We start from the raw sequence: 24,743 nt of genomic DNA on the forward strand, positions 1-24,743 counted from the left end.
AATTGGGGCACTTGTAGGGACTAAGTGGGTGCGAGCCCAGCTGTGTGAGAGCTCAGTGCAGAGGAGTGACTGCTTTAAGCCTGGACTTATGGTGCAGGTAGCTTGGCAGGAGGCTTTTTTAAGGGATTTTAATGACATGCTCGGTCATTTGCATGCTTAGGGCAAGGTAGCCCTGAGTCTCCTTGAGAGAAGCTGTTTCTAGCAGCCCCTTGCTACTCCTGCCTCACCTACAGTTGGATGAGGCTTAGTGTGAGAATTTTCAGTGCAAAGTGCACAGATAGGAGGATACTTCAGCTCTTGTGTTAAAAGAAAACAAGTTGCTTAATGTTTACTTCAGAGCTTGCCCAAGGAACACATGCTACCATTGCAGTGCTGTCAGCTGTTGCCAGCTCACTACAAGCGTTAGCTGTTCTGGTCTACAGAGGATCTAGATGGGAAACGATGGCAGCCTGTATCTGATAGGATTCAGTCAGTATCGTTTATGAAGGAACGACTCAGGGGTTGACACGTAATGCCAGGTTGGATGGGGCTCCTGGGCCCACTCTAGCTGGGAAGTATGAGGTGCTGCAGTGCTCCTGGCTTGGAGACGCTGGGGCAGCGAACACAGCTTGAGGGAAGGAGGACAGCCAAAGGACAGGGAGGGGAGCGGCCTGCTGCGGGCCGGCTGCCAGCCCATTGCTAGCGAGAAGCTCTAACAGCGCAGCGGCACATTCCGCGTGCGAGCTGACCCCGACGTTCCTTCTACTCTCGCGCCGCCCCTCAGGCCGCTCGGCACACCGACACACGTGCGTCCCGCCGCGGAGTGCTCAAGGCCCGGGCGGCCTCTCCCCGGGGCGGAGCGCGGCCCTCGCCCCGCCCGGCCCCTCAGCCGAAGGGCCCCTGGCTCCGCGCCGCGCGCCTTCGCCATTGCCATGGCCTTCGCCACCCGCCCCTTCGTGCGCGCGGCCTCCTCCGCCACCGCCGCCGCTACGGCGGCCGCCAAGAAGCTGATCGTCAAGCACGTGACGATCATCGGCGGCGGCCTCATGGGCGCCGGCATCGCCCAGGTGAGCGCGGTGTGGCGGTGCCGACACGGTGGCCGTTCCTCGGCGCGATCGCTCGAGTTCGGCGGCGGCGACGGGTCCCGCGGGGCTTCCTGCCGCCCTCTGGGCGCTGCGCTGCGTCCGCGTGCGTGTGGGGTTAGCGCTGGTGGCACCGGCGCTTCTCCCGGAGGGGGAGCGGCCTCCTCGGCCGAGCGGGGTCGGAGGGGCGGCGGCCGCTGTTGTAGCGCTGCCGGCGCTCAGCTTCCAGCGGGGCAGGAAGAACCGAGGTCGGTGTTTTAGGTTGTTGAGATGCTGGTTCTTATGACAAAACTCGGGCTGCTTATAAGCTGGAAAGTATGTAATGATATTTGGAAAACACGGGGCTGCAAAAGAAATTTCTGTCTTGCCAGTGATGTTATTATTGGTCCTTTCAATAGCTTGCGGTGCTTAAGATGAACATCAGGCCCTCTGTCATGTGCAGCGTTATCAAGTGGTTAATATTTACAGAGGACTTACTTTCCTGGTGTTTAATCGCTGGCCTTTTGCTCTCAAGTTCATCTTTAACCTGAGAGCGGTGTGACCGAGCAGTGCTGCCAGAGGAAGATTTTCCTCCTATTTAGAACACTTAAGAAATCGTGTCTTTCTCCTCCTGTCGGGAGAAACTAACCCATGTTATTATGGCTGAAAGCCAGGAGTTCATAATTTCTTGTTCTGCCGTATGAGGAGCACTTCAGTGGGGGAAAAGCACTGATTGACTCCCTCACACTGTTATTTCATCTGTAGTATTTGTTAAGGTCATCGAATAGAGGAGAGTATGCGTGTGTTTGAATTAGTGTGACCCCTTGCTGCTTTTCTTCTTTCCTCTAAACGCCCACATGGTAAGAATGAACTGGGAAAAGGGTTGTCTTCATTTTTCAGCAGTTCCTTCCCATCTGGCCAGCTGTGTGCTGGAATAACTGCAAATGGGTAACCACCAAAGCATTTCTTATGAGTGTGCTTGGTAATGAGCTTGGCAATGTTTTGAAAAGTTGTTGAGATAAAGAAACTGATGGATGAAGGAATGTCCAGCCGCTCGCAGACTGACACCCGCAGCTTCTACTACAGCTGTAGTGCTTCAGGCTGCTGACTGGCATTTTTGCTGGATTAGTGAGGAATGTCAGATGAGAATGGCAACGTGCTTTTCTTCTGGAGATTGATCTTTCTCCTTTCAACCAGCCTTGTTGGAGTGGCTCTTGTGCCTGCCCCCAAGTGCGCGTCTGCAGACAGCTCAGGGAAACAAATGGATTTCTTGTTGCATGAAGTTGTTTTAGTCCTTTCTCTTCTGCCCCCAACATTTGCAGGGTTTTGTTTTCTAGTAAAGCATGTAGTTCTTCATTCCATGTCTTGTAACTCTTTTTTGCTTAATTCCAGTCAGTTGTTTGCCCCAAGACAAATCAATACGATTGTTTATCTTCTAAATTTCAGGTTGCGGCAGCCAGCGGTCACACTGTGGTGTTAGTAGACCAGTCAGATGAAATTCTTAAGAAATCTACAAAAGGAATTGAAGAGAGTTTGAAGAGAGTGACTAAGAAGAAGTTTGCGGATAAGCCTGAGGTTGACAGCTTTTTATTTCTTCTGCTGGGAAAACACTGGAGAATAGAACTGCTGTATGGAAGTTCTGATGCTGTTTCCCGTTATGCCTTATAGAGCATACTAATATACTGGCTTACATATACTTACATTCATAATTATATACTGGTATATACAGTTACCAGCATGAGCAGTGCAGAAAGGCAAGGAAAATGAAAAAGAGCTTGTTTGCTTGAGTACAGCAGGCAAATTACAGTAATTACAGGATAACCAGAGCAATATATTTTATCGTACATAATTATGGGGGATCTTTTAATCCAGAAGAAAACTTTGTATGGTAAATATATGACATTATGTTGTAGCGTATGGATACAACTTCACTTGTATAATGTTTCTGCCACCCATTCAGAGTCTTAGAATTTTTATTTCCATCCTCGCAATGGCTGTCAGTGATTGGCAGCTTTGATAGTCAGAAGGTAAAATCCTTTACCTCCTCCCCACCTCATTCTCAGTGGAACTCTATAGCAGAGTGCAGGCCATTTCACTCGAATGAACTAGCATGTATCATAGGAAAGAACTGTGAAACCACGTCATTGCTTTACTGAATGGAAACAGTGCAGAGGTTTGAAATGGGAGAAGTTTCTCTCTGTGACAGACAAGTCCAGGTTCTCTCAGAAAGCACTGATGGACCAGTCAGTTGTTCACTTAGACCTGAAGCTGAAGGTCGGACTGCATCTAATAGTCTACCTGTTATTAATGCTTTCGAGGATCTCCTATTTACCCCAATGTAGATTTGATTATCTAGGAAAACTTTGTGTCAGTGAAAGCATCATATCCCTACGTGCTCAGAACTTTCTGATTGATTTGGAAATATAGCAGCATGCTTGAAGTTCTGAGGGCTTTGGAGCACATATGGGGGTTTTCTTGTAAAAAGAAATAATTATTGCATGTTCTTGGAATGTTTCAGGCTGGTGCCGAGTTTGTTGAGAAGACTTTAAAGAACCTTACAACAAGCACAGATGCAGTAGCGGTGGTTCACAGCACAGATCTGGTGATTGAAGCCATTGTGGAGAACCAGGAAATTAAAAATGAACTCTTCAAGAGGCTGGATAAGTTCGCTCCAGAGTAAGTACAGGTTTTTGTCTGTTTTCATTTGAAACTTTGTTTTTTCTTTAATGTGTTTTATTTTTCTTGCACCGTTGATTCTGCATCTTCTGTAATAATTTTCTTAACTCTGCACTGGACACAATGCATGTGATGCTTGTTCTGCTAAGTTCATACATGACAAACTCTTTCAGGTGTATTCATCTGCTTTATTTACTTGTTGCGTTGCCTATGTGGTGTGCTTCACAGTGTGATTAGACACAAGATTTGTCTATCTGCTCAACAGCCTGCTTTTTCCAAGTGGAGATGCACAACTGTAGAATAAGCTTGTTCTGGTACGGATGAGTTATGGCCAGTATACTTGTTCCTGTATTTAAACTTGTTCTGGTACGGATGAGTTATGGTCAGTATACTTGTTCCTGTGTTTAAACTTGTTCTGGTATGGATGAGTTATGGTCAGTATACTTGTTCCCGTATTTAAATAGGGAAGTGGAATGAAATATTTATTTTTAGTGTGCCTAGCATGAACAGATTTTTTTAAGAGGTTTCAGCCTCTTAACTGTAAGTCATAGTCAGCTTAAGCAATACACGTTTACTTCGTATTGCAGGAGTTTTGAAATAGTTTATTGCCAGTTATTATCTCTTATCTTGCGTTCACTGGATTACTTAAAGTCTTTGGAATTTTCCTTGACCTATATTGGATGCCTGTTGGAAAGTTACTGTTCAGTTGGGTACAAGACCTGAAATCCTGCTAAGCTGAGTTTGCAGTGTCAGGAGCTTGATCCTTGTAATGGATGACTCAGAATCACAATGCCCTGACTGCTCACAGGTTGGAGTCCTAACTACTACAGCTAAAGCTGGGAGTATTGGCTAAAAGGTACCCTGGGTTGTCTAACCACAGGACTGAGCTAGTCTTGGCTTGTGTATAATGTCAACAGAGCAAAGATGTTATCGTTAGTTGACTTCAGCCTAGGGAGGTTTTCAGGCTGCGTTACACAGTGTTCAAAATCACCTGGCATTTCTGGAAAGATCACATACATGAAACAGCATTGCAATGAGGACAGGCTAACTTGCTCTTGGACTTAGTCTGACAGGCAAGGAAAAGTAAGTAGCTGCCTTTGGCAACTGCCACGGTACCTTGTCATGACTAGGTTGTCTGTATTATAACATAGACCATTATTTGCCTGGGTTTTTCTCTGTATTCAACAGAGAAAGTTAGTGAGCAAATTAAAGTAAGTTAAATAATAAACTATCTAGAACCCGCTAGCAGGCAGAAGTGAGCATGAGGATTTGATGACTCATTTAATGATATTAGGGAAACTTTAACCCTTTGTACTCAAGCAGAGTGGTTTATAAACATTGCTGTCTCGCAATGTCAAATTGTACGTTACAAAGCATTAAAGGGTATGGGGACAATGAAAGTGAGACTCTTCAGAGTTGGGAAAAGGGACACTGACAGTAGACAAGAAATCTTTTTTAAAAGGAAAACTTGGGATGGTGTTAAATGTATGGATGTAAAGGCTGAAAGAAAGGGAAGTGGATGGTGAGGAGTCTGAGCTGCAGTGCAGAAGGTCTAGATGAAGATGAAGCAGGCTACTAAAACAGTGACACGTAGTTGCCAAGTGTTTAAAAATAGTAGCTGTTAGATACAAACAGCTGAATGTCATTTTGTGAGTAGCATAGAAAGTTATAAATTATGTGAATAATGTGAGGAAGGGCAGCGATGTCTTGTCAGTGTTTTTCTGTGTTTTGAAAGGGGAAGTTGAATTTGCTTATCCCATGTGGCACTGTGATGGGAGGGAAGGTTCTCCCTGTCAGCACAGGTGCTGTACCGCCTTTGCTACATTGGAGGTTTGGAAGTTTCTGGAATTATTACTTGAGCTAACTCAGTGTTGCACCAGCTTAGTGGAGATCTTGTGACTGATCCATAAGGAAGGCAAGATTTGTTTAAAGATAGCTTTGAGTCTGGGGAGAAGTTTTGTAACATTGGGATCTTGGGCACTGACTTCATTTTGAACTGTGTGTGTATTGTAATTGTGGAAAGCCAGGCTTCTGAAAGAGGTAGGACTTCTCTTTATTCAGCTATTTGGACTTAGTATAGAGTTAACTGGTAACTGACTGAAATATAAGGGATTGTGAGTTACAGTTGATCAGACAAGATCATGTCTTTGGAATATAAGTTATGTGATGCTTTGCATCTTTCTTTTGTGCTCTATCCTGGATTTCATTTATTTCCTCGACTACAGTGTCACATGTTTCTCTCATGCATATTTGTGCTACAGTGACCTCTCAAATCAGGATGACCACAAAACAGAAGCATTGCATTAAAAACAAGCACAACCAAACAAGCTGCTTTCCTCTTCCTTTTTTTTCCTCTCATGAGAAGAGCTATAGTTCTTCTGAAAGAGGATCTGTAAAGGGAGGGGAGTTAGAAAGGTATTCCTTAGTGAGAGAAGTTTTTTTTAGTGGTTACACACGTGGAGAGTGAATTTCTAATAAGTTTTCAGAGAAAATGCAATGAGCAGGGGGAGTCAGGCAGGCCCAGAAAACACAGGCCCATAATCCAAGGTATTTGTTGTCTGGATAACTGTCCAGATAATGCTGTGAGTGCCCTTTTTTGGTCTCAGATCATCAGTGAACACATCTTGAAAGCATCCTGCTCTGTACTCTCAACAGTGCTTTGCAGAAGTGTTAGCTTTTTCATAAGTACTCCAAGAGTAATCTGCCACCTGGCACAACGCTGTATGGTTATCATCACCAGAATGGGTGATTAAGTGTTGCTACCAACTTTTGGGTTCTGTTTTCCTTTTCTTGTGTTCAACCAGCCCTCATGTTCCTGTTCTGAAACGGTCAGGCTGGGGTTTTGTGTTCTTATTATTTTAATCTCCCTGCATCTTTCATGATTTTAGGGACATTTAAACACTGCAGCGCTTTCCAAACAGGATAATAAGAAGCACATGAAAAGACTTTTTGGATAGACACTTTCTTAAGAGCCTTTGCCTTTTGTTAATTTCTGGCTGGTGGAAATGCCCATCAGCATCTCTTGGTCTAAGCTTTATCTCTAGATATGAAAATTCATCTGGGAATTGTGTGCCTCCGGTGGCGCAGTGGTAGAATTGCTGCTTGCAACACCAGAGGCCCGGGGTTCAAATCCCCCCTGTGGCGTAAGTGGCAGAAATGCCGCTCTGCTACAGAGAGGGCTTGAATCCCAGGAGTTGGACTCAATGATCTCTAAGGTCCCTTCCAACTCGCACGATACTGTGACTGTGAACAGGACAGGGGTTTTGGACAATTCAGTGTATTCAGAATCAGCATGTTATGAAAATGTAATAAAAGAAGTGTTCTTCTGTGCTCGCTGCATAATAAGCTGGACTGTAAAAGCAGGTTTTTCTGGAATGATGTTTCTCTGGTGTTTGACTTTCTACTTGATTTCTTTCTGTGACCCACTAGATGGCACTAAGCAAAAGCATGCTGATGGCTGAAAAAGTATCAAGAAAGCTTTGCAAGAACTGCTGCTTTCATAAACCTTCTGATTCTCCCGTCGCCCAAACCATAGATAATGTAATCTATGTAACGGAGACATGCATATTGTGCTTTATACCTCATTAAAAGCAATTGGTTGGTCAGAGCAGAAAAGTGTAAATAAAATGCCCTTGTATGCAGCATAAATGTAATGTTTTATTTCCCATGGTTTTATGTTACATGAGGTTACGGTGTTCACCCGCCAAAGTGATGCTGAAGTGAAATCTCTTGCTTTAAGTCTGTTGTTTTGTGAGAAAACAATACAAAATGGGAATCGGTGTGTTATTTTATTTTTGAATATACTCTTCGAGCGCTGTTAATAGATGTCTCTCTGGCTTAGATGTAACTTTTTGGAGGGCTCTATTGTGAAGCTTTCTTACGTCGTACTGAAATATGATTAACATCTGATGAATCCAGTAGGACAGTTTGTGAAAGGTAAATGGGATACAATCCAGAATGGAAGGTAGGGTTTCATTTCTAATTTAGGTTTTGATTCTCATGACTTGGAGAAAGTCATGCGTGTAAGTTTTCTGTGTGATGGACGTACGTCAGGCCTACTGAGATTCTGCTCATAAATTGGAATAATAAGTGTGCTTTAAGTCCGTGTAAAGGACTTCATCTTAAAATTCATATGATCTTGTGTATCCTTTGAAATGCCACATATGGTATTGTTTTTATTTTTCCTTTTTTTTTCCCCCATAACCTCTTTGCTCTGGTGGGAAGTTTACTCGTTATGTCTGCCATTGGTCATTATTAAGAAGTAAACAAATGACATGTGTTTTCGAAGCTCCAGAGTGCTTACTTGACATGTCGGATGGTTGGGTATGCATTGAGATAATTAAAAAATAGGATTTGGTTTCCAGGATTGCTAAAGAAATTACCTGGGATAGATTTGAGGCTCTAAGAAAAACAAAACTACTTGGAGAATCTTCCTTCGTATAGGGGGGAATACAGTATTCAACATGCTCTTCCGGGAGTCAAAAACTCACACAGCTCATCCGGTGGTTTATTTCATCATTGCTTAGTTTATACTGCAGAAAAGGAAAGCAATAATCTGCAGAGGCATTTCTGAGAGTTCCATGGTCGGTTAGCCAGTGGATGTCTGTTTATTTGTAGTGCACCAGTCTCGTACTGTCGGAAAGATAGCTGTCAGGTTCACAATCCGTTTGTTTCTTTTATTCCAGGCATACAATATTTGCAAGCAACACTTCATCCTTGCAGATCACACAGTTGGCTAACTCAACCACCAGGCAGGACCGATTTGCTGGCCTCCATTTCTTCAACCCTGTGCCTATGATGAAGCTTGTGGAGGTAAGAGTCTGAAAACAACTTAGTAACAACCACTGTGGTGAGGTAATGCATTTGTTTTCACTGAGAACTGAGTTAGATGAAAGGGTAGATCTCAGTTTGCAGCTCCTCTGATACGGAATGAGCTACCTCTAGTGATAAGAGGGTGGTGCAGTCTCTGTCAAGGAACAAACTGAAGTAACTCCTGTCTCAAGGCTCCACAGTTATCAATGAACTACCAGCAGATGTGCCCTTTCAACCATGCAGACTGGCTGATTAGTAAGAACTATTGGCAGCTTAAAGAAAATCATCTACTAAATGACAGAGCAATTGATTATTAACAGTGTGGGCTTGATCCAAAATGATCTGCAGATGAACATCACTGCCTTGTGACTTCTGAAACAAAGTCAGTCGTGTTTATTCGGTGTTCTGGATGATTTGTCTGGAAGGATTGAAGTTAGTTAACATTACAGTGTTCCGCAACCTGCAAGGAACCCTGAAGAATTGCTTTTAGGTAGCTCTTTGTTTTCCTAAGTATACAAACTGGGGCTGCATCTTGTAATTTCTTGTAATATTTAAAGTCAGAGCAGAATAATAGATAATTGGATATAAGAGTATGAGCTTTGAAAGTGCAAGTCTCATAGCAGTAAGACTGTCAGGTCCTTTTTTTTCTTCTGCTTTTATTTCTCCTCCCCTCTCCTCATCCAAAAAACAAAAACACAATAAAACAGCAACCAAAAAAACCAAACCAGACCAAAACAAACAACAAAAAATAACCAGCAGTTTGTCTGTGCAGTAGAACTGGGGATGAGCTAAACTGCAAAGGAATTTGCATCTCTGGGAGAGTGTGTGACTGTTACAATCAGTCTTCATCGGCGAGAGCTCACAAGAAATTATGTGAAAATTAACTCTGCATTTTAGGCAGTCTGCTGCAACATTTCATGTACTCTCTCCACTTGATAAATCGTTTGCATCGGGTGCAGGATGGGTATTACACCCTTTTTGTCAGGAACTCTCTATTAGGATTTTCTGTAGTGGTGCCAGTGTGTTTCCCAAGGCAGCAGAGGTTGTGACTTCTGAATTTATGTTACGATGTCTAGATGGGATTCCAAAAGGATAGTCCCTTTTACTTTTCATACTGGTTGAGTGGGAAAGCATGTCATACATGTATAAAATTTGAAAACATGTAAAGTGCTAAATCTATCTTAAAAATAGATCTGTGTTTGTTACGTGTATATCCACTGAATTTGGTTGTTGTTTCTTTTTAATACTTCTTTTGTGTGTGTGAAATTCTATAGTAGTGTTCTGAAATTGAGTTTAGTCATTGCTGTACTGCTCATAAATGTGCTTATGCTCTCCCTTCCTGCCCAGGTCATCAAGACTCCAATGACTAGCCAGAAGACTTTTGAGTCACTTATGGATTTCAGTAAAGCAGTAGGAAAAAGTCCTGTCAGTTGTAAGGTGAGTGCAGTTTGGATTCCATAAAGTTCAGAAGATTTCTTCTCGAAAGCTTGATTTTAAGTTGTAGTCTGGGAAGCTTTATGCAGGATATTGCCTTGAGTTTCACAGCCCTCAGGAGGCATTTGGTCATGAGAATAAGGGCCTGAAATCTGGTTGTTACCAGTAACTCCTTGTCTGGATGTTGGTCTCAAATTTTGTCTGTGCTGCTACATTGCTGTGTGGCCTTAGGTTACTTCATCTTCCTGTTTCAGCTGCAGTTTTCCAGTGTGCAGTGTGATAAGATTTAATGTGAGATATGATGAGATATTATTTATAAACTAGCTTGAGTAGAGGGTAATGCAGAAATGATGTCAGTCTCAAATAAAAAACAAAGCATCTTGGATTTGTTTGGTTCTTGAAGTGAGTTATGTGGAATTCTCTGGCTTAAATAACCAGATAATATGGAGTGAATCATTGAATATGTGGAACAGTTGTTGAATTATACAAAATAGTACTCTAAGAGCTATTTCTCTTTTTGTCATTTTGATTTTGTTTAAATTGAATTAATTTGAATTAAATAAGTGATATGTATGAGTTTGCTATCTTCATCTGACAGAATGTACCTTACCATTAAATTGGTAGCATTGCTGTTTTTTCTACTGAAGTGATCCTAATCTTCAGAAGTGCGCTTTAGCAGTGAGCAGCGGAGTAGAAGTCTGCTGTTTAACTGGGAATTCCAGTAGTGAACAGCACAAGAAAAATACTAGTAGGGAAGAACATCTTTTATCTTTCCAGGAAATTGTATCAGCAGAATTTTACTGAGGAAAAGGCATTTTCCAATGAACCACGTTAAGAGTAATGAATTGGCATCATAGTAGTCTTAAACATTTTATCATGCTTGAGAGCAATTCTGTGCCATGCATAGATTGTGAAACTCAACATGCATAGATTTGTGTTTTAATAGCAGGCAGATAAATTTGATGTACAGTACAGTTTAGAGCATACCAGAAGTTGGTGATTTAAAATGTGTCTTTGTACTGTTATTTGTCTTGTATTTGAATTTAGTATTGTATTTGTATTTGAATTTAGTGCTGGTAAAGGATCATTTATATAGGATCTTTTTTTCTTTAATTTTCTTAGGATACTCCGGGTTTTATTGTAAACCGTCTCTTGGTGCCATATATGATGGAAGCTGTTCGGCTTTTTGAGAGAGGTACTTCTTGTTTGTTGACTTCAGAGAATGTTGGCGCACGATGCTGCTAAGTGTTACATTTGTTATAAAACGTTGGGATTCCCTCCAAACATTCACACCTTACAGACTGGCAGTGCATAGGGTACAGCAAGAATCGACCAATCTGTGCATCCAAATAGATCTGAACTACCATTTGAAATGCTGAAGTGTGCAGAGTTGGAAGTTGCTTATTATCAATACGGGAAATTTCTGCTAGTGTGAAATAGTTCTGGTTTGGAAAGGTGAGCTTAGTACTGTTATAAAGATATTCTCTGCTGGCTGATCAGGTACCCATCTCTCCTAAGAGGAGAATGGGATTCCCAAGAGACCGTTATGAAAATGTCTGAAAATCTCATGGTGGGAGGACCTTTAGGAAAGGCCTCCAAAGGTTCTGTTCATTGGGCTTGTGAAATAAAACCTGATATTCAGGTAGGACAAGTAGTATAGTATTCAGTATCACATAATAGTACTGTCGTACAAGTGATTTGGGCTTAACCGTGGCTCTGTAAAACCTCCTGTTCCTCTCCTGTGTCCTTTTTTAAGCATAGCTTCTTTAGGACCTTCTGTTTTATTGTTGGTCACTTTGACACCAATACTGAGGGTAGATGGAAGTAACCAGAAATCCCTAAAGAGCCTCTAAATTTTCAAAACACTGATAACTGTTTTGGAAAGAAAACAAGCCAATAATGTGAGTGGATAGAGGAAATTTTGGAGTCTTAATTGCTTTTATTTCAAGTGTTCTGCTCATAGCAGCATGCTGCTTAATGATGTCATTTGGTACATTTTGTTTTTGAAAACACCACTTTTTACAGATGAAAGCACTGCATTATCAGGATTCCACCAAATACGCTTTAAATATTAAAAATCTGCTTTATATCATACAGAAGGAATGGCTTGATCTCCAGAAGAAAAAATGAAAGCCAACACTACTTGTTTGTCCATCAACAGATGGATAATTACATCTCAAACAGAGAAAAGAGCAAATTTTAGTGACTTGAAAGGCAAAGATGTGAATGCAAGGGGACATTACGCTTTTAGAAAAAGTCACAGTTTTAAGCAGTGTGTGGGTGTTTTAATGTGTGTAAGAGGGGGGCCTTTGTTGAGAGATGTGTATTGTTATGTGTATTTCAGGAGACAATAGAGCTTTAATTAAGATGTAGAAGAAAACAGTCACTGAAGTTGTATGTTAAAATTGACTGCTTTCTGCCCAGGCAAAACAGTGTTTTGATTTCATCTTTATTCTGTTTGTGTTTTGTACCACAGGATGATATTGGCAAACTTCTTCAAGTCCATTTCTTTATGTTCTTCTTTTTAACTTCTAAAAGCATCAATCAAAATCAAAAGCCTGATGTCTGTCCTCTGGTTTTTACTCTTTATTGAATAGGGTTAAATTGTTATCACATCTCTGTATTAATTCATAGAGTAGCCACTTCAGCCAGATCGTCAGCCACAATAGTAAGGAACTTATGTCTCTCTGTTGGCATCCCCGAGCCCTGAAATATCGTCTTATTCGTCAGTCCTTAAGCTTTTGCTTGCACTGAATCTTCATGGGCTAAGTGGGTAAGGACTTGCATAATTTTGCACAGGCAAAATACCTTTAGTGTATCAACAGTGATTTAAATGAAGGCATATTGAAATACTAGCACATGGTGGACTGTATTGCCCACTTCTTAGTAGCAAACCAAAAACCAGTCAATTTTTCTACAGAAATCTGCAGTATGCCATCAGGCTGCATGAACTGGGAGTGAAACATTTGTTTGCTTCTTACTATTTTTAATTGTACTGCAATGCAGTTGTGTGGTGGCAGGTGATAAAGTGTGGTATATCTGTTGGTAGAAGTTCATATGCATCATCTTAAAATGAACTTTGGCAAAAGGATGGTATGGATGTCTGGGCTACTGGGAACTGCAGTGAAACTGAGTAGTGCCTATCAGCTAATTTCACTGTATCCCTGACCTCAGGAGCTGCTGTCTAGAGCAGCTGATTATGTCCTGTGTTAGACCTTGCCTTCTGACTGTAGTACACAGTAAGGGTAGCTCTGTCCTGTATGTCATCCAAAAAGTGCTGCTGATATTGTCAAGTTGAAACATTCAGTTGCCTCAAAACAAAACTCTTCTCATCCTTCATAATGACCGATTCTTTCTCCGGTCTTTTAGGTAGGCTGAGCAGAACAGCCGTGGCTACTTCAAAAATCTATATTGAAATGCAAGGGAAAGATAAGAAAATGGATAGCAGGTCTGCAGGCGGTTTGTTGTTGTTTTTTGTGGTGGTGTTTTGTTGTTCTGGGCTTTTTTTCTTGGTGAGAGATTCATCTTTATCCTCCAGCAAGGACTTTTGTGTGTGCTGACCCCAGTTTTTGCAGTTCTGAAACGTGCAGAGATTTCAGTGAAGAGCTGCAGCAGTGTGAAATAACGCCTTGTTAATTATTTATAAGTGGTGCCACGAAGATGCAGAATCTTCTCTGTTCATCAAACTGTCAATCTTTTCTCTAGGAGATGCATCAAAGGAAGATATTGATGTTGCTATGAAGCTCGGGGCTGGCTATCCCATGGGTCCATTTGAACTGCTGGACTATGTTGGGTTGGATACCAGTAAATACATTATAGATGGTACTGCATACTTATTTTCTTTTTTTTCCCCTCTTTAGAAAACTTGTAGATGAATGCTGTGATGTAAATCTGACTCCTAACTAGCCTGAACTGCATGCTTATGACACGGCTTTTTAACTGTTGAGGAGAAAGCAATGAGGATTCTGCTCAAAATGCTGTAGGAGTACAGTGTTTGTACTGTATGCTTGTACAGCATCTTACTGATGGGGATATAACAAGGGCTTGCTTTGCTGACTGCATCAAGTTCCTGTGGAAAATGTTAGTGATGTCAGTGGAACTTTATGTGATGAAAAAAGAGTCACTGGGAAGAGAAGCATGTAGTAGGGGTGTAAGATGTTCTCACAGAGAGCAACTAAAGTTGAGACTCTTCATTCTTTCTGCCAGCCATGATGTTGTTCTCAGTCATTAGGGCACACAGAAAATACTTGAAAAGATATGGTTTTACCATCTCCCTTTTCATCTCAGCTGGTAAGTGGAGAATGCACGTGTGGTAGCAAACGAGTGGTGTAAATATTCTCCAGGCAGAGATGTTGCTTTCAAAGTAATGTTGTCAGTGAAAACACTTCTGCTTTTAGCAAGCAGTGCCAAGTGGTGTTATTTTGCTCAAGCTGACCGTGTCTCTCAGATAGAAATGAATCTTGGAATCTTCAATCATGAGATTATAAAGTGCTGTGAGCAGATCCCTCCTAAAGACTAAGTGCGGGGTTTGCTCATAATTATGGCAACTTGCCTGGTTTATGAAGCTGTATTGAAGGGTCTTGGGGAATCTAGAGTAAATTGCTAACCTTCTTTAGTTTGCTAACCTCTTAACACTTTTCTAAAGAGATGGAGAATAATACTACTTTTATATATAAAAATGAATATTTCATATTCATCCACTTCTTTTCTCCCACCAGGATGGCACAAACTAGAGCCCAACAATCCTCTTTTTCTACCCAGCCCACTCCTGGATAAACTGGTAGCAGAAAAGAAGCTGGGTAAGAAGACCGGAGAAGGATTTTACAAGTACAAATGAACTTAAAACCTCGAGAGTTGTTAAACTATCTCTGTATGCTATTCAGCGTTGCAATACTACAGGTGAATTGTTTAAACCTTCCCGAAGGTGCGTTTAGAGCATAACTCACCTCTGAATGGAGTGATTGCACTAGATAACTATCTCTCTGCTGACAGCTTGATTTGGTAGATTATTTTTTTCTCATAATTCTGAAAAGCTTTTATATGTACAGTGCCTTCATGCAGATACTGATTGTTCAGGTGCGGGAGAGGGTGACAAGTGAATTGATGTATTTGAAGACATCATGTTAATGGGAAAAATTAAAAAAAAATAACAACACTTTCTTAAAAATAAAATTTGCAACAAATCTGTATTGATTGCCATGGTTTGTGGTTGATGTGTTCAGTCGTAGCCCACTGGGTGGCAGTCTCTTTTCACTCTGGTAAATGTGGCGGAAAGGCAGCAAGCTGTTTCATTAGGGTTTTCCTTAACTGTAATGTTAACGTGCAGGTTTAAATTACAGTGCACTGAACAAATTCACCTCTTGGAATGCCATACTGTTTAAAATAATCCTGCGCTGGCAGGCTGTCAACATACACAGGAGGGTCCCAGTGTCAGCATTTAAAAGCAGAACTCATAATTTGTGTTGGGATTTTCTGACGCTTACGAACCTATCAAGTATATATGCACATACATACACAAAATATCTGAAAGGGGCATTTGTAAGCTTGGCTTGCTATTTCAGAAGAAACTTCTTTTTCTCTGCAGCACATAGGCCATTTGGAAGTACTTAGCTGTTGGATGGGGATAGTTTATTCTGTCTATGTGAAGTGCTATGCCATGATCAGAGACTAAATGAAGGACCAAAACTTCAAATACTTTCCCTTAAATCTAGATCAGAACACTTAAAGATAATTGAACAACTGAGGCCATTGAAATCAAGGTAATTCTTTTGTTTTGCTCCTCAGCGAGGAGGCGTGGAATATGTAGAAGTCTCTTGTTGGGTTAAATCAATGAAATACTGTTGAATTTGTCAGAAATAGAATGTTAAGTAGTCACTCCTGATTTGCAGATGAATTTCTGCATCTTAGACAGTCTAAAGATGTCTGTGAGGCTTCAAGAGTGGGTAACAAAATGAAGGAATTGACTGTCTCTGTTTCCCTTCATGAATAAAGTTTCATAGCCCTTGCTATGACAGTGTAGAAGTACATGAGCCGCCTTCCATTGCGTGTAGTGTTGACTGTTGAGGGAGGACTTCCTGCCTGGTTGGTACATTACACTAAAGCGTGATGCATTAGCCCTTCTCTCAGCTCTTCATGAACTTTTATTAGTAGGGGAAAAACAGATTGTGGAAATAAAATGAGGAATAGGAAAAGGAGGAAACGAGGGTACTTGGTTTCCCACATTGTCTGCTTTTAAAACCTTTAGTCTTCAATATCATTTTTGTCAGCAGACCTCACAGAGAGCATTTGCCCCACTTCCGTCAAAGCCTTGAGATGTATGCTTGGCACAGCTTGGAAGCAGCTTGACAGTCAACAGCTGAGGAGTCGGACATGAGCCCAGCTACTGCAGCTGGGAAGATAGCTCCAGATTCAGCATCTGGGTCACGTCAGCTGCCAAATGTGCTCCATCTATGGTCATCCTCACTGCTGACACAGCTGGGGGGAGAACAAGAGTGCAGCAAACTTTACAGAGGGAACCGAAAGCAGAATCTCAGTTGGAATGGAGGAAAATGTTCTGGTTGAGGGACTTGCAGAATTTGGGGTGCAAGAGGCAGCAATAAAGTTTCATGGAAAGAAGAATTAAGTGTAGTTTAGAAGTTAACATTTGGCTATGGTCTAACAAATGAAGCACTCTTCATTAAAGGCGCTGGGCACAATACTACTTGTATGTGGGACAGCCGCAACAGATGCCTGTTTGCTGAGTGCAGAAATCCTGAGTTCTCAACTGAGTCTGTGTTTGCAAAAATTACTGAGCTCCTTTTATTGCTGTAAGAGATGAATTTTCTGAGATAATATGGATAACAACTTGCCGTATGGAATAGGTGCATGGAAGCTTTCTAGCTTGTGTGGGTCACGGTAAAAAGTAGATGTTGTTGCTTCCTCCTTCCTCTGGTGAGGAGACTTGTGGGACATCAGCTGGGTAAAAATCTGGTTGAGAAAACAGTGTTGTCTAAGAACCTGATATATACTGTCTCTTGATGTAGTTTATTCTCTGGAAATGAGTAGCTGCCTTGAAATGAAAAGCAGAGCTCTGTCCAGATGGGAGTTCTGCAAACCTATGTCTTATTTTACACAGTAGGAAGTAGTGTTGACTTAGCAGCTACAGGAAACAGCACAAACAGGTATCCTTTTCCTTTAAGAAGAGTTGGGATATTTTTCCCCAGACCATCTAACCCATTAGATTCGAAATGACAATATAATGTTCTTCCAAAACCAGTTGTTATAAGGGGCTGACTATTGACAAGACTGAAGTTAACTCCAGCACCTTGCAGTGCATCTTCAGCTCTGCTAGAGATCCAGTACTACTAGCCCAATGCTCCAAGGGTGAGTGTGGCATCTGCAAAACGTGGTTGTGGCTTCCAATTGAGATTCAAAGTTGTTTGTTTGTTTTCTTAATGTCCTCTTTGGTTCTTTCTTCTTCTCCCGGTGTTTGTTCTGTGGTTAATGCTCTTTTCATGCTTTCAGATACCTCTGAAACATCGGGGTTTGTCAGTCTATCTTTTCTGTAGATATGAATTACTAAGGGTTTATCAGTCTGGAGAAGGACCAGCCAGAATCTTTCTATTTCAAGCTAAGCGCAGAGAGATGTGATTGTCAGGTTAAAGCTGTACTTGCAATTAGAAAGAGAAGAGGGTTTCAAAAACAGATGTTTCAAGTGTGCCTGGCCAAACAGTAATCCTGTTGAGAAAAGGTCTTGTCTGTTCGCAGCTGAGCCAGTACTGACCAGAGGGTCAGTAGAGTCTGCAAATGAGTTAGGTGTAAGCTGACTCAATGTAATGCATTCCTGTGTTCAAAAGAGTATGTGCCAGTGGATGTAGGTATTAGCAAATGTTCTGTTGTGTTACTTAGGAACTGCAGTGCAACGTTGGGGTCTGAGATCCCCCTGGGCGGTGTCGTTTCAGCGTGTGCCATGCAGTAGCGTGAAGGTGATGGGACCGTGCTGTTCCTTGGAATAAATGAGCAGATGAGCAGCCATGGGAAAGTACGTGATGTTTCTGCTGTTGTTTTGGGAAAGCACTTTTGACTTTATTCTCCTCGCAAAGAGATTCAAGAGCTTGTGTTAAACTCCAGGTGCTTGCTTTTCTCTGGTGAAGTCTTTGCCTTTCTCTCTGCGTACTGCATAGCCTGATGAAATATAGGGTGTTACCTATATCTCAGCATATTGCCCTTCACACCTCTGTCCATTAGGCTGATGGTTATTGTGAATGCTCATACTAACAATATTTATTAAGCAGTCAGCACGTAATTGCCAAAATTTAATGTGTACTTGCCATTCCTCCAACTAGAGAAAGCCAGTTGGCAGCAGCGAGTTGTTTTAGTGATGTGCGTTTGCCCACATCTCACAGTTTTTCCTTACAAACTTAGGCTGACATTTTTGGAGATGGATTTTCAAGTAAGGAAGTAATCTTCTCACCCCCGTAGCTATGATGTTGTGTTTTTGCCCTTTTTAAACTAGTACCACAGCAGTGATCCACGTGTCGCTATTTGTATTCACTACAGTTTGCAACCACGTGAATGAGGAGGAAACTGATGTGAATGTCTCTTTCTCCGTACTTTTTGGAAGGTCTGAGAACAGTGGCAAAAAGCAGATGCTATGAATACTTTTGAGAGCTAGACCTTTTCTGTTGTGTGTCTCTTCAGTAGCTTTTCCTGCTATCACAGCCAGAGGGAAGTGGCATTTAGCCTTCTGCTGAATTCCAGTAGTGAGGGGTTTTGTAGGGCTGCCATCTGGTAGCTTTAAAGTTGTTTGTAGGAAGATCTCTATTGAATTTGATGTTCTTATCAAAAGTTCATGATAAAACTGAAGTTCTGCATGTAACATTGTCTTATCCGTTCTATTGTCCAATTTATAAATGCAGTGCTATGCTGAGTTCTAATTTAAACATGCGATATCACAGAACAGCATGTGATGGGGTCTAGGGTTGTTACCAGTACTGTATTAATCAGATTGAGCTTTGTGTGCCCATAGAGCAGCTTTGCACTTGTTCAGTTTACATTTCTCTTTTGTTCCCTTAATGCTTTTCTATTTTATTTTCTCTATATTGCAAATCACTCACAGCGGTGCATTCTTTGCTTAGAGAGCAGCCGTGCAAAGCTGTTGAACAGGCTGGATTTTTTTCTTTCTTTTGGGGGTGGGAAGCATGTAAAACACCAAACTTAATTCTTAAAGGAGCCGTTTCTTTTGCTGAGTGGTGGTGTGAGGCATCAAAATGTTATGGTGGCAGGTTTTGTTTCCAGCCTTGGGTCAGATGCTTTAGTTTGGCCAGGGCACAGGAGGATATTTTAGCACAAGGTTTTTACTTGGTGGGCACTAAAGAACTTGTCGCTTATTTTGGCTGCTTTAGGCTGCCAGATAATAGGATTTTTTTTCTGAGCCTGTTGTTCGTTTCTGCTTTGTTTGGTGCATCTCTGCCCTGCCTGGTAACAGCTTCTGCTATTCCAGTCCCATTTCTCTGCCAACAACCACTTCTGGGGTGGTTTTCTGTAAATGCAGAAGCCCTTACGGTATTTGCTAGTGGAAGAATGCAGAATTTTTGTCGTTCGTAACCTAAACCCCCCATTTAGAGTCCTGGCTTTGGCAGCAAAACTCTTGTGGATTAACCACTTTCACCAGAAAGAGGCTTTCTCATGAGCTCTGGAAAGAATTGGGTGCTTGGCGGTAGGTCTACAGAGAACAGCTGGAATTTGCATGTGGTGAATTAGCACCAAATATCCACCTCCACCCCCACCCCTACTTTATATATCTATATTTTGCTTTATTAGCCTTGCGTCCTCATATCTTTTGAATGCCTGTGCAATAGAAGTTGATGAAGCCACACATTTACAGTAAGTGGGTTTCTGGCTTGTGCACAGACTGAGATCTGCATGCTCTGCTGCTGGAAGGGTTGGTGCAGGTAATGGGATGGCCTGTGACCACTCCGTCCCCTGGCTCCTCGGCATGCAGGGTGTCCTGAGCTGGACTGCAGCACTCCAACCTCTGGCAGCTTCAACGCTGCATCCTGAGCTGCTTTCTTTACATTCATTTTGTTTGAGACCTGCTGTTTAGGATCCCACAAAGCTGCAACCATAAGCAGGTGTAAGACAGACTGCATTTATATTTCATAGACCTTTTTAATTGTTGGCTTTCTCTAAAGAGTTTGTGAAAGATGAGGTGTTTCAGACAGCTGTTTCTCTGATGGCAACAGGACCGATGGGTTCCTTTCAGCTCTGTTTTCTTTGCAGTTCAGGGTGAGGTTCCTGAGTAGCACAAGTTGAGCACACAAGGAATGTTCAGAGTGCCTAAAAAAAGTTGGTTTGAGGGAAGTATGCAGATGTAGTTAGGCTACAGGGGAGTCGGTGCTTCATAGAGCTGATTTGCATGAAGCTGTGGATTCAGCGAGCTAGTCAGGCAAATTCTCTTTTAAAACTGAGAATATGAGATGGGTGAATAGAAGCTGTTAATTGCACTTGAGTAGTTTTCCTGATACCATCTTTTTTTCTTTCTTTCTTTTCTTTTTTTTCTTTAGCATTAATTGGAAGGAGGAGGAAATGTTTCTCCTTCTTACAGGCTTTGCTTTTTATTTTTGGCTAAAGCTAAAAGCTATTGTTGACTCTAAACTGGCAAATCTATGAACTGAAGCCAGTATTGTTAACTTGGATCTAAATTTGTGAGGACGTTTGATTGGCTTAGAAGAAAAAATTGCCTTAAAACCAGAGTAATACTCTGCAAGGTCATTTGCACAGCTGAAAAACTGCGTGGCCTATTGGTGTGTGGCATTTAAAGTTACGTGTTGGTGGAAGGGAAGAATAGTGTTGAAGAGTGATGAGTACGTCAAATGATTATACAGTAGGTACAGCCTTCACCTGCAGGCACAATGCTTTCTGGCAAAGGAGAGAGCTTTCCTGCAGTGGCAGCTAATGTTACAAGGAGGAAACTTTCCAAAAAGACTGTGATTTTACAGTGTTTTTTAGGGAATAAACTATTGCAACGATGGGTAAGGGTAGGCGTAGCCATGGCTGGTATCAGTTTGACTTAGAACTTCAAGTCATGCATAAATAGTGTGCACCAAGCTCAGTTTGCAACTGATTTATACTGAAGTTATAGATTTGCTTCAGATTCACTAGAATGGAGTTGTCATTCTAAACGAAAGCAGAGCCCATACAGCATGTTGTCCTGCTAGAGCTATAGCAGTCAGTGCTAAGGCGTGCTTGCCCATGGAACTGCCTGGCTTTTGACTCTGTGCTCCTCTCTGTATGCACCCCACTTACAGTGTTCTGTATTTTGTTCTGTCTGCACTTTACATAGCTATGTACAGTTGTATCTGATCCTCACAGCGTGTCTGTAAGCTAAGGAAGTAGCATCCCTAGAATGCATTAAGGAATCCTTTTCTTAAACTGACTTGAGAGGAAAGTGGTATTTTTGCCCATTCTGTCTTCAAATGGTATTTATTTACAGTCTGGGCTGGATGAGGATACAAAGTATGTGTTAGACCTGTGCTAGATTTTAAGTTCATCTTTTTATGCTCATAGCAAACACAGCATCAGGTCATTGGAAAAGAGACTGCTTCCCAACGTGAGAGAGCTGTGAATGAGGAAACTTAGGTCAAGATAGCAAAAGAAACAGCTATATTTTAAGAATCTTGTCCATCTCAGACTTTAAAACTTGGTCTAAGCCAAGCAGTGTAGCTCCTGCTGTGCTCTGGTGTCTCCTGTTTTTGTCACCTAGCACCTCACTTTCACAGGCAAGTTCTTAGAAGAACTAACTCTTATGTCACACGTTGCTGCATTGAGACCTCAGTCCTTGTTTCTCTGGCTTGTTCTCTCAGTGGAAGACATGGAGATGGTGCTATGTCAGGCTAATGAACATCCTGCAAGACTTTTTAGTCAGTTTACGTGTCTGTGGGAAGCTAGTCCAAAGAGTTGCCTCTTTTGTTTCTTGACCACCATGGAGTTGTGGAGTAGTTACTTATTTCTTCTTATTCTGCTAATGATTTTGATTGGTCAGTTACCTTTTGTCAGCACAGTGAGCAGGACAAACCAGCTCTCTGGGTGAATCTCTCTTCTGGCATGTGATAGATGGAAACTTTTAGTTCTCTTGGTTCATGTTGGTATTCCGTGGCTGAGAAGGAAGAGCAAACCTGTCACTCATTTGTGTGTGTTGCATTTCTAGGGGGTGGGGACCATGCAGTTATCATCGTGTGTTTTATAGCACATCACTCACAGGGAGATAACCTTAGTATACCAGAGCAGGTAAGCAGTGGCTGTTATCTCTTCCAAGAGGATCCTGCTGTGACTCACTGAAGTGCCAACCAGAGAGGAGATGGCATCTAAAGCTCCTGGAGTTAAGGGATGGGTGTTTACCTGGGAGGATGCAGAGCAGAATTTTAGCCCTTTCTTTGACCTGACTGGAAGCTGGTGCTTAAAAGGTTCATTGGTGACAGATACATCTCTTCTCCTGGCGCTGTATTTTGCAAAGGTGATTTTTATATCTATGAGGAGAACTGGGAGGTAAATTTATACATTAGCCCAGAGTTTCTCTTCCTGGCCTGTCATGTGGAAAAATAAGCGTGTTCAGGCACTTCTGGCTTCATCTCAGAACACCTGTGTATGGCAAACCATTTTCCTGTCACAGCTGCTGCTCTTGTGGCTGGCTACCTGCCTTGTTAGCCCACTTGTTCAGTTGCTCACCTAACTTAGCAGGGATGTGTTCATAGCTGACAGGCTTCTGGCAGTTAGTTTATGGAGCAGTCTCTTCCTCCGTCGTGTCCTACTTCATGCTCAGTAGTTACGCTGGAGGGGAGGCTGTCTGACTTGGTGGTCCCCTTGTGAGCACAGGAAGCAAACTGTAGTAACGTTACTGAGGGGCTACTGGCCATTTCTTAGACTGCCGTGTCCCTCATTTTCTGCCTGTCTTGCTCCAGTGTAATTAACCGCTCTGTAGATCAGAGCGGGAGGCTACCAGAAAACAGAATGGTTGCTTCAAAGCCTTGTGCACTGCAGTGGTTTCAGAGAAGTACAGACGATTGATGCTCTGGGTTCATGCAGCGCTGAGAAGTGACTGGATCCTTAAGCTCCCACTTTTGCTGCAAATTCAGCTACCCACCAAGGTGTGACTCGTGCATCTAACTAACTTACCGCCTTTTCTCTTTGTTAATCCTACAAACTACGACAGCAGATAATTCCTCTAGAGCTGGAAAGTCCCTGTACGTCTAATTGGTGAATCTCCATCTCTTGCTGTATAAGGAACCAAAGTTAGCCTGGGGACATTGTTCTTTTATATAACAGAAAGGAAATGGCTCTTGTCCAGATGATCTAGAAGCTTGAGGAGCCAGATCATCTGGTGGTGCTGGCCCGATTAGCCATAAACAGTTCTGCCTCAACTGCCTGGTTTTGTGTCTTTGCCCTTCTGTTTTGTTCAGTGAGAGGAGAGGATGTGTGTTCCCTATCTTCTGTGCTTATGAAGGGGAATACCTGTGTGGAACTGCCTTTTTTGCCTGCCAGATGGTTCAGTGCATGGGACAGAGTATGGGGAGAGATGGGTTTGTACCATGTGTGCAGAAGCATCGGGATAGTCAGCCATTAGATAGGAGCATTTACATCCTTAAAGAGCTATTCTGTGGGAAATGGGAAGTATTCATCTCTTCTTTAATGTGACATTGTACCTAAAATGCATGTTAGGAATTCAGAAGTCGGTTTTGAGTCACCACCTCAGTGTAACAAGGATTTAAACTCAATGCGACTGCCCACATAGCACTGTCATCATGGGGCCATTTTTACTAACTTGAGTGTCTCCATGGACGAGCTGGTGCAGCACACGGAGGGCTCAGGTCAGTTGGCCACTGACTCAAGTCACAGAGGGTTCTCCAGGACAGCGTGCTTAGCTTGTTTCAGGTGCTTTCATGCGAGCTTTTGCATATTAGTTCACCTTTTCCACGGTTGCTATTATGTGAAAGGTCTCTTTGATCTGTGAATGAGTCCAACACGTGGTGCTCGCTCATCCAGTGTTAACAGCAGAGATGTTATTTTTAGCTCCTGAATTCTTTTCTCCTTCACTGCCAGAGCTGAAGGACCTTTCAACCTCAAGACAGGCAACTGTTGACTATATAGTGTATTTGGGACAGCTTGCCTCTTGCAAGCAGCATCTCTGTTGGGAACATCTTGTTTTATTTCATTGCAAAATGAGTGTCTTTTTAAATAATTTCCCCCCCTCCCACCCCCCAAAACGAAGTTGTTCCAATAACTAAATGAAGTAGTTGTGTTTTAAAGAGAACTGTTATCTTTGAAACATGCAATTTACAGAACTCGCTGCACTTATTCCTGATTTAGAACAGCTCCAGCACCGAAGTACTTGCTTTTCTTCCCCCTTAAACAAACAAGCAAAACTCAAAAAGTGAACAAGCAAACCCCAAACTGACAACCAGTTTTCCAGCAAAAGCTGGGATGAACAACAAGAATGGAAATAGAGCCGTCTTTTGTGATACTGCCCTATGGAGCTGCTGTTCTCCCAACCTTTTCTCCTGCCACCTGGGAGCATTCCCTTGCTGGGTCACTTCTTTAAAGTACTCACTGGTTGCTACAAATAAGTATCGTGGAGACTAACATGCTGGTACATTGGTACAGTTGGGTTTGTGTGAAGTGCCTGCTGGTTTAAAAGGAAGCTGTCATGTAATATTTTCAACCATGATATTTCTTCTTCTTGTGCAACATAGTTTTAGAGTCAGTTATAAACCATCTAATAACAAAGCTTCCTTAGGGAGTAACACA

The 24,743-nt window shown here is 42.1% G+C and overlaps 1 protein-coding gene across 1 annotated transcript; it reads left to right on the top strand.

Annotated features, from left to right (window-relative positions):
- Positions 1–718: 718 nt before the first annotated feature.
- HADH (hydroxyacyl-CoA dehydrogenase) lies at positions 719–15,151 on the top strand. Its single transcript, XM_072334165.1, has 8 exons — positions 719–1,046; positions 2,487–2,615; positions 3,559–3,716; positions 8,402–8,528; positions 9,876–9,965; positions 11,085–11,157; positions 13,668–13,784; positions 14,681–15,151. The coding sequence occupies exons 1-8, from the start codon at positions 912–914 to the stop codon at positions 14,797–14,799; spliced, it is 948 nt and encodes a 315-aa protein (XP_072190266.1). The 5' UTR covers positions 719–911; the 3' UTR covers positions 14,800–15,151.
- The last annotated feature ends 9,592 nt before the right edge of the window (positions 15,152–24,743 follow it).

This window comes from Excalfactoria chinensis, chromosome 4, assembly GCF_039878825.1.
Source record: "Excalfactoria chinensis isolate bCotChi1 chromosome 4, bCotChi1.hap2, whole genome shotgun sequence".
NCBI lineage: Eukaryota > Metazoa > Chordata > Aves > Galliformes > Phasianidae > Excalfactoria > Excalfactoria chinensis.

Coding starts and splice junctions, on each gene's coding strand:
- HADH (XM_072334165.1), top strand. CDS start 912: ATGGCCTTCGCCACCCGCCCCTTCGTGCGCGCGGCCTCCTCCGCCACC. Junction 3,717..8,401: donor CTGGATAAGTTCGCTCCAGA/GTAAGTACAGGT, acceptor CTTTTATTCCAG/GCATACAATATTTGCAAGCA. Junction 13,785..14,680: donor CAGTAAATACATTATAGATG/GTACTGCATACT, acceptor TTCTCCCACCAG/GATGGCACAAACTAGAGCCC.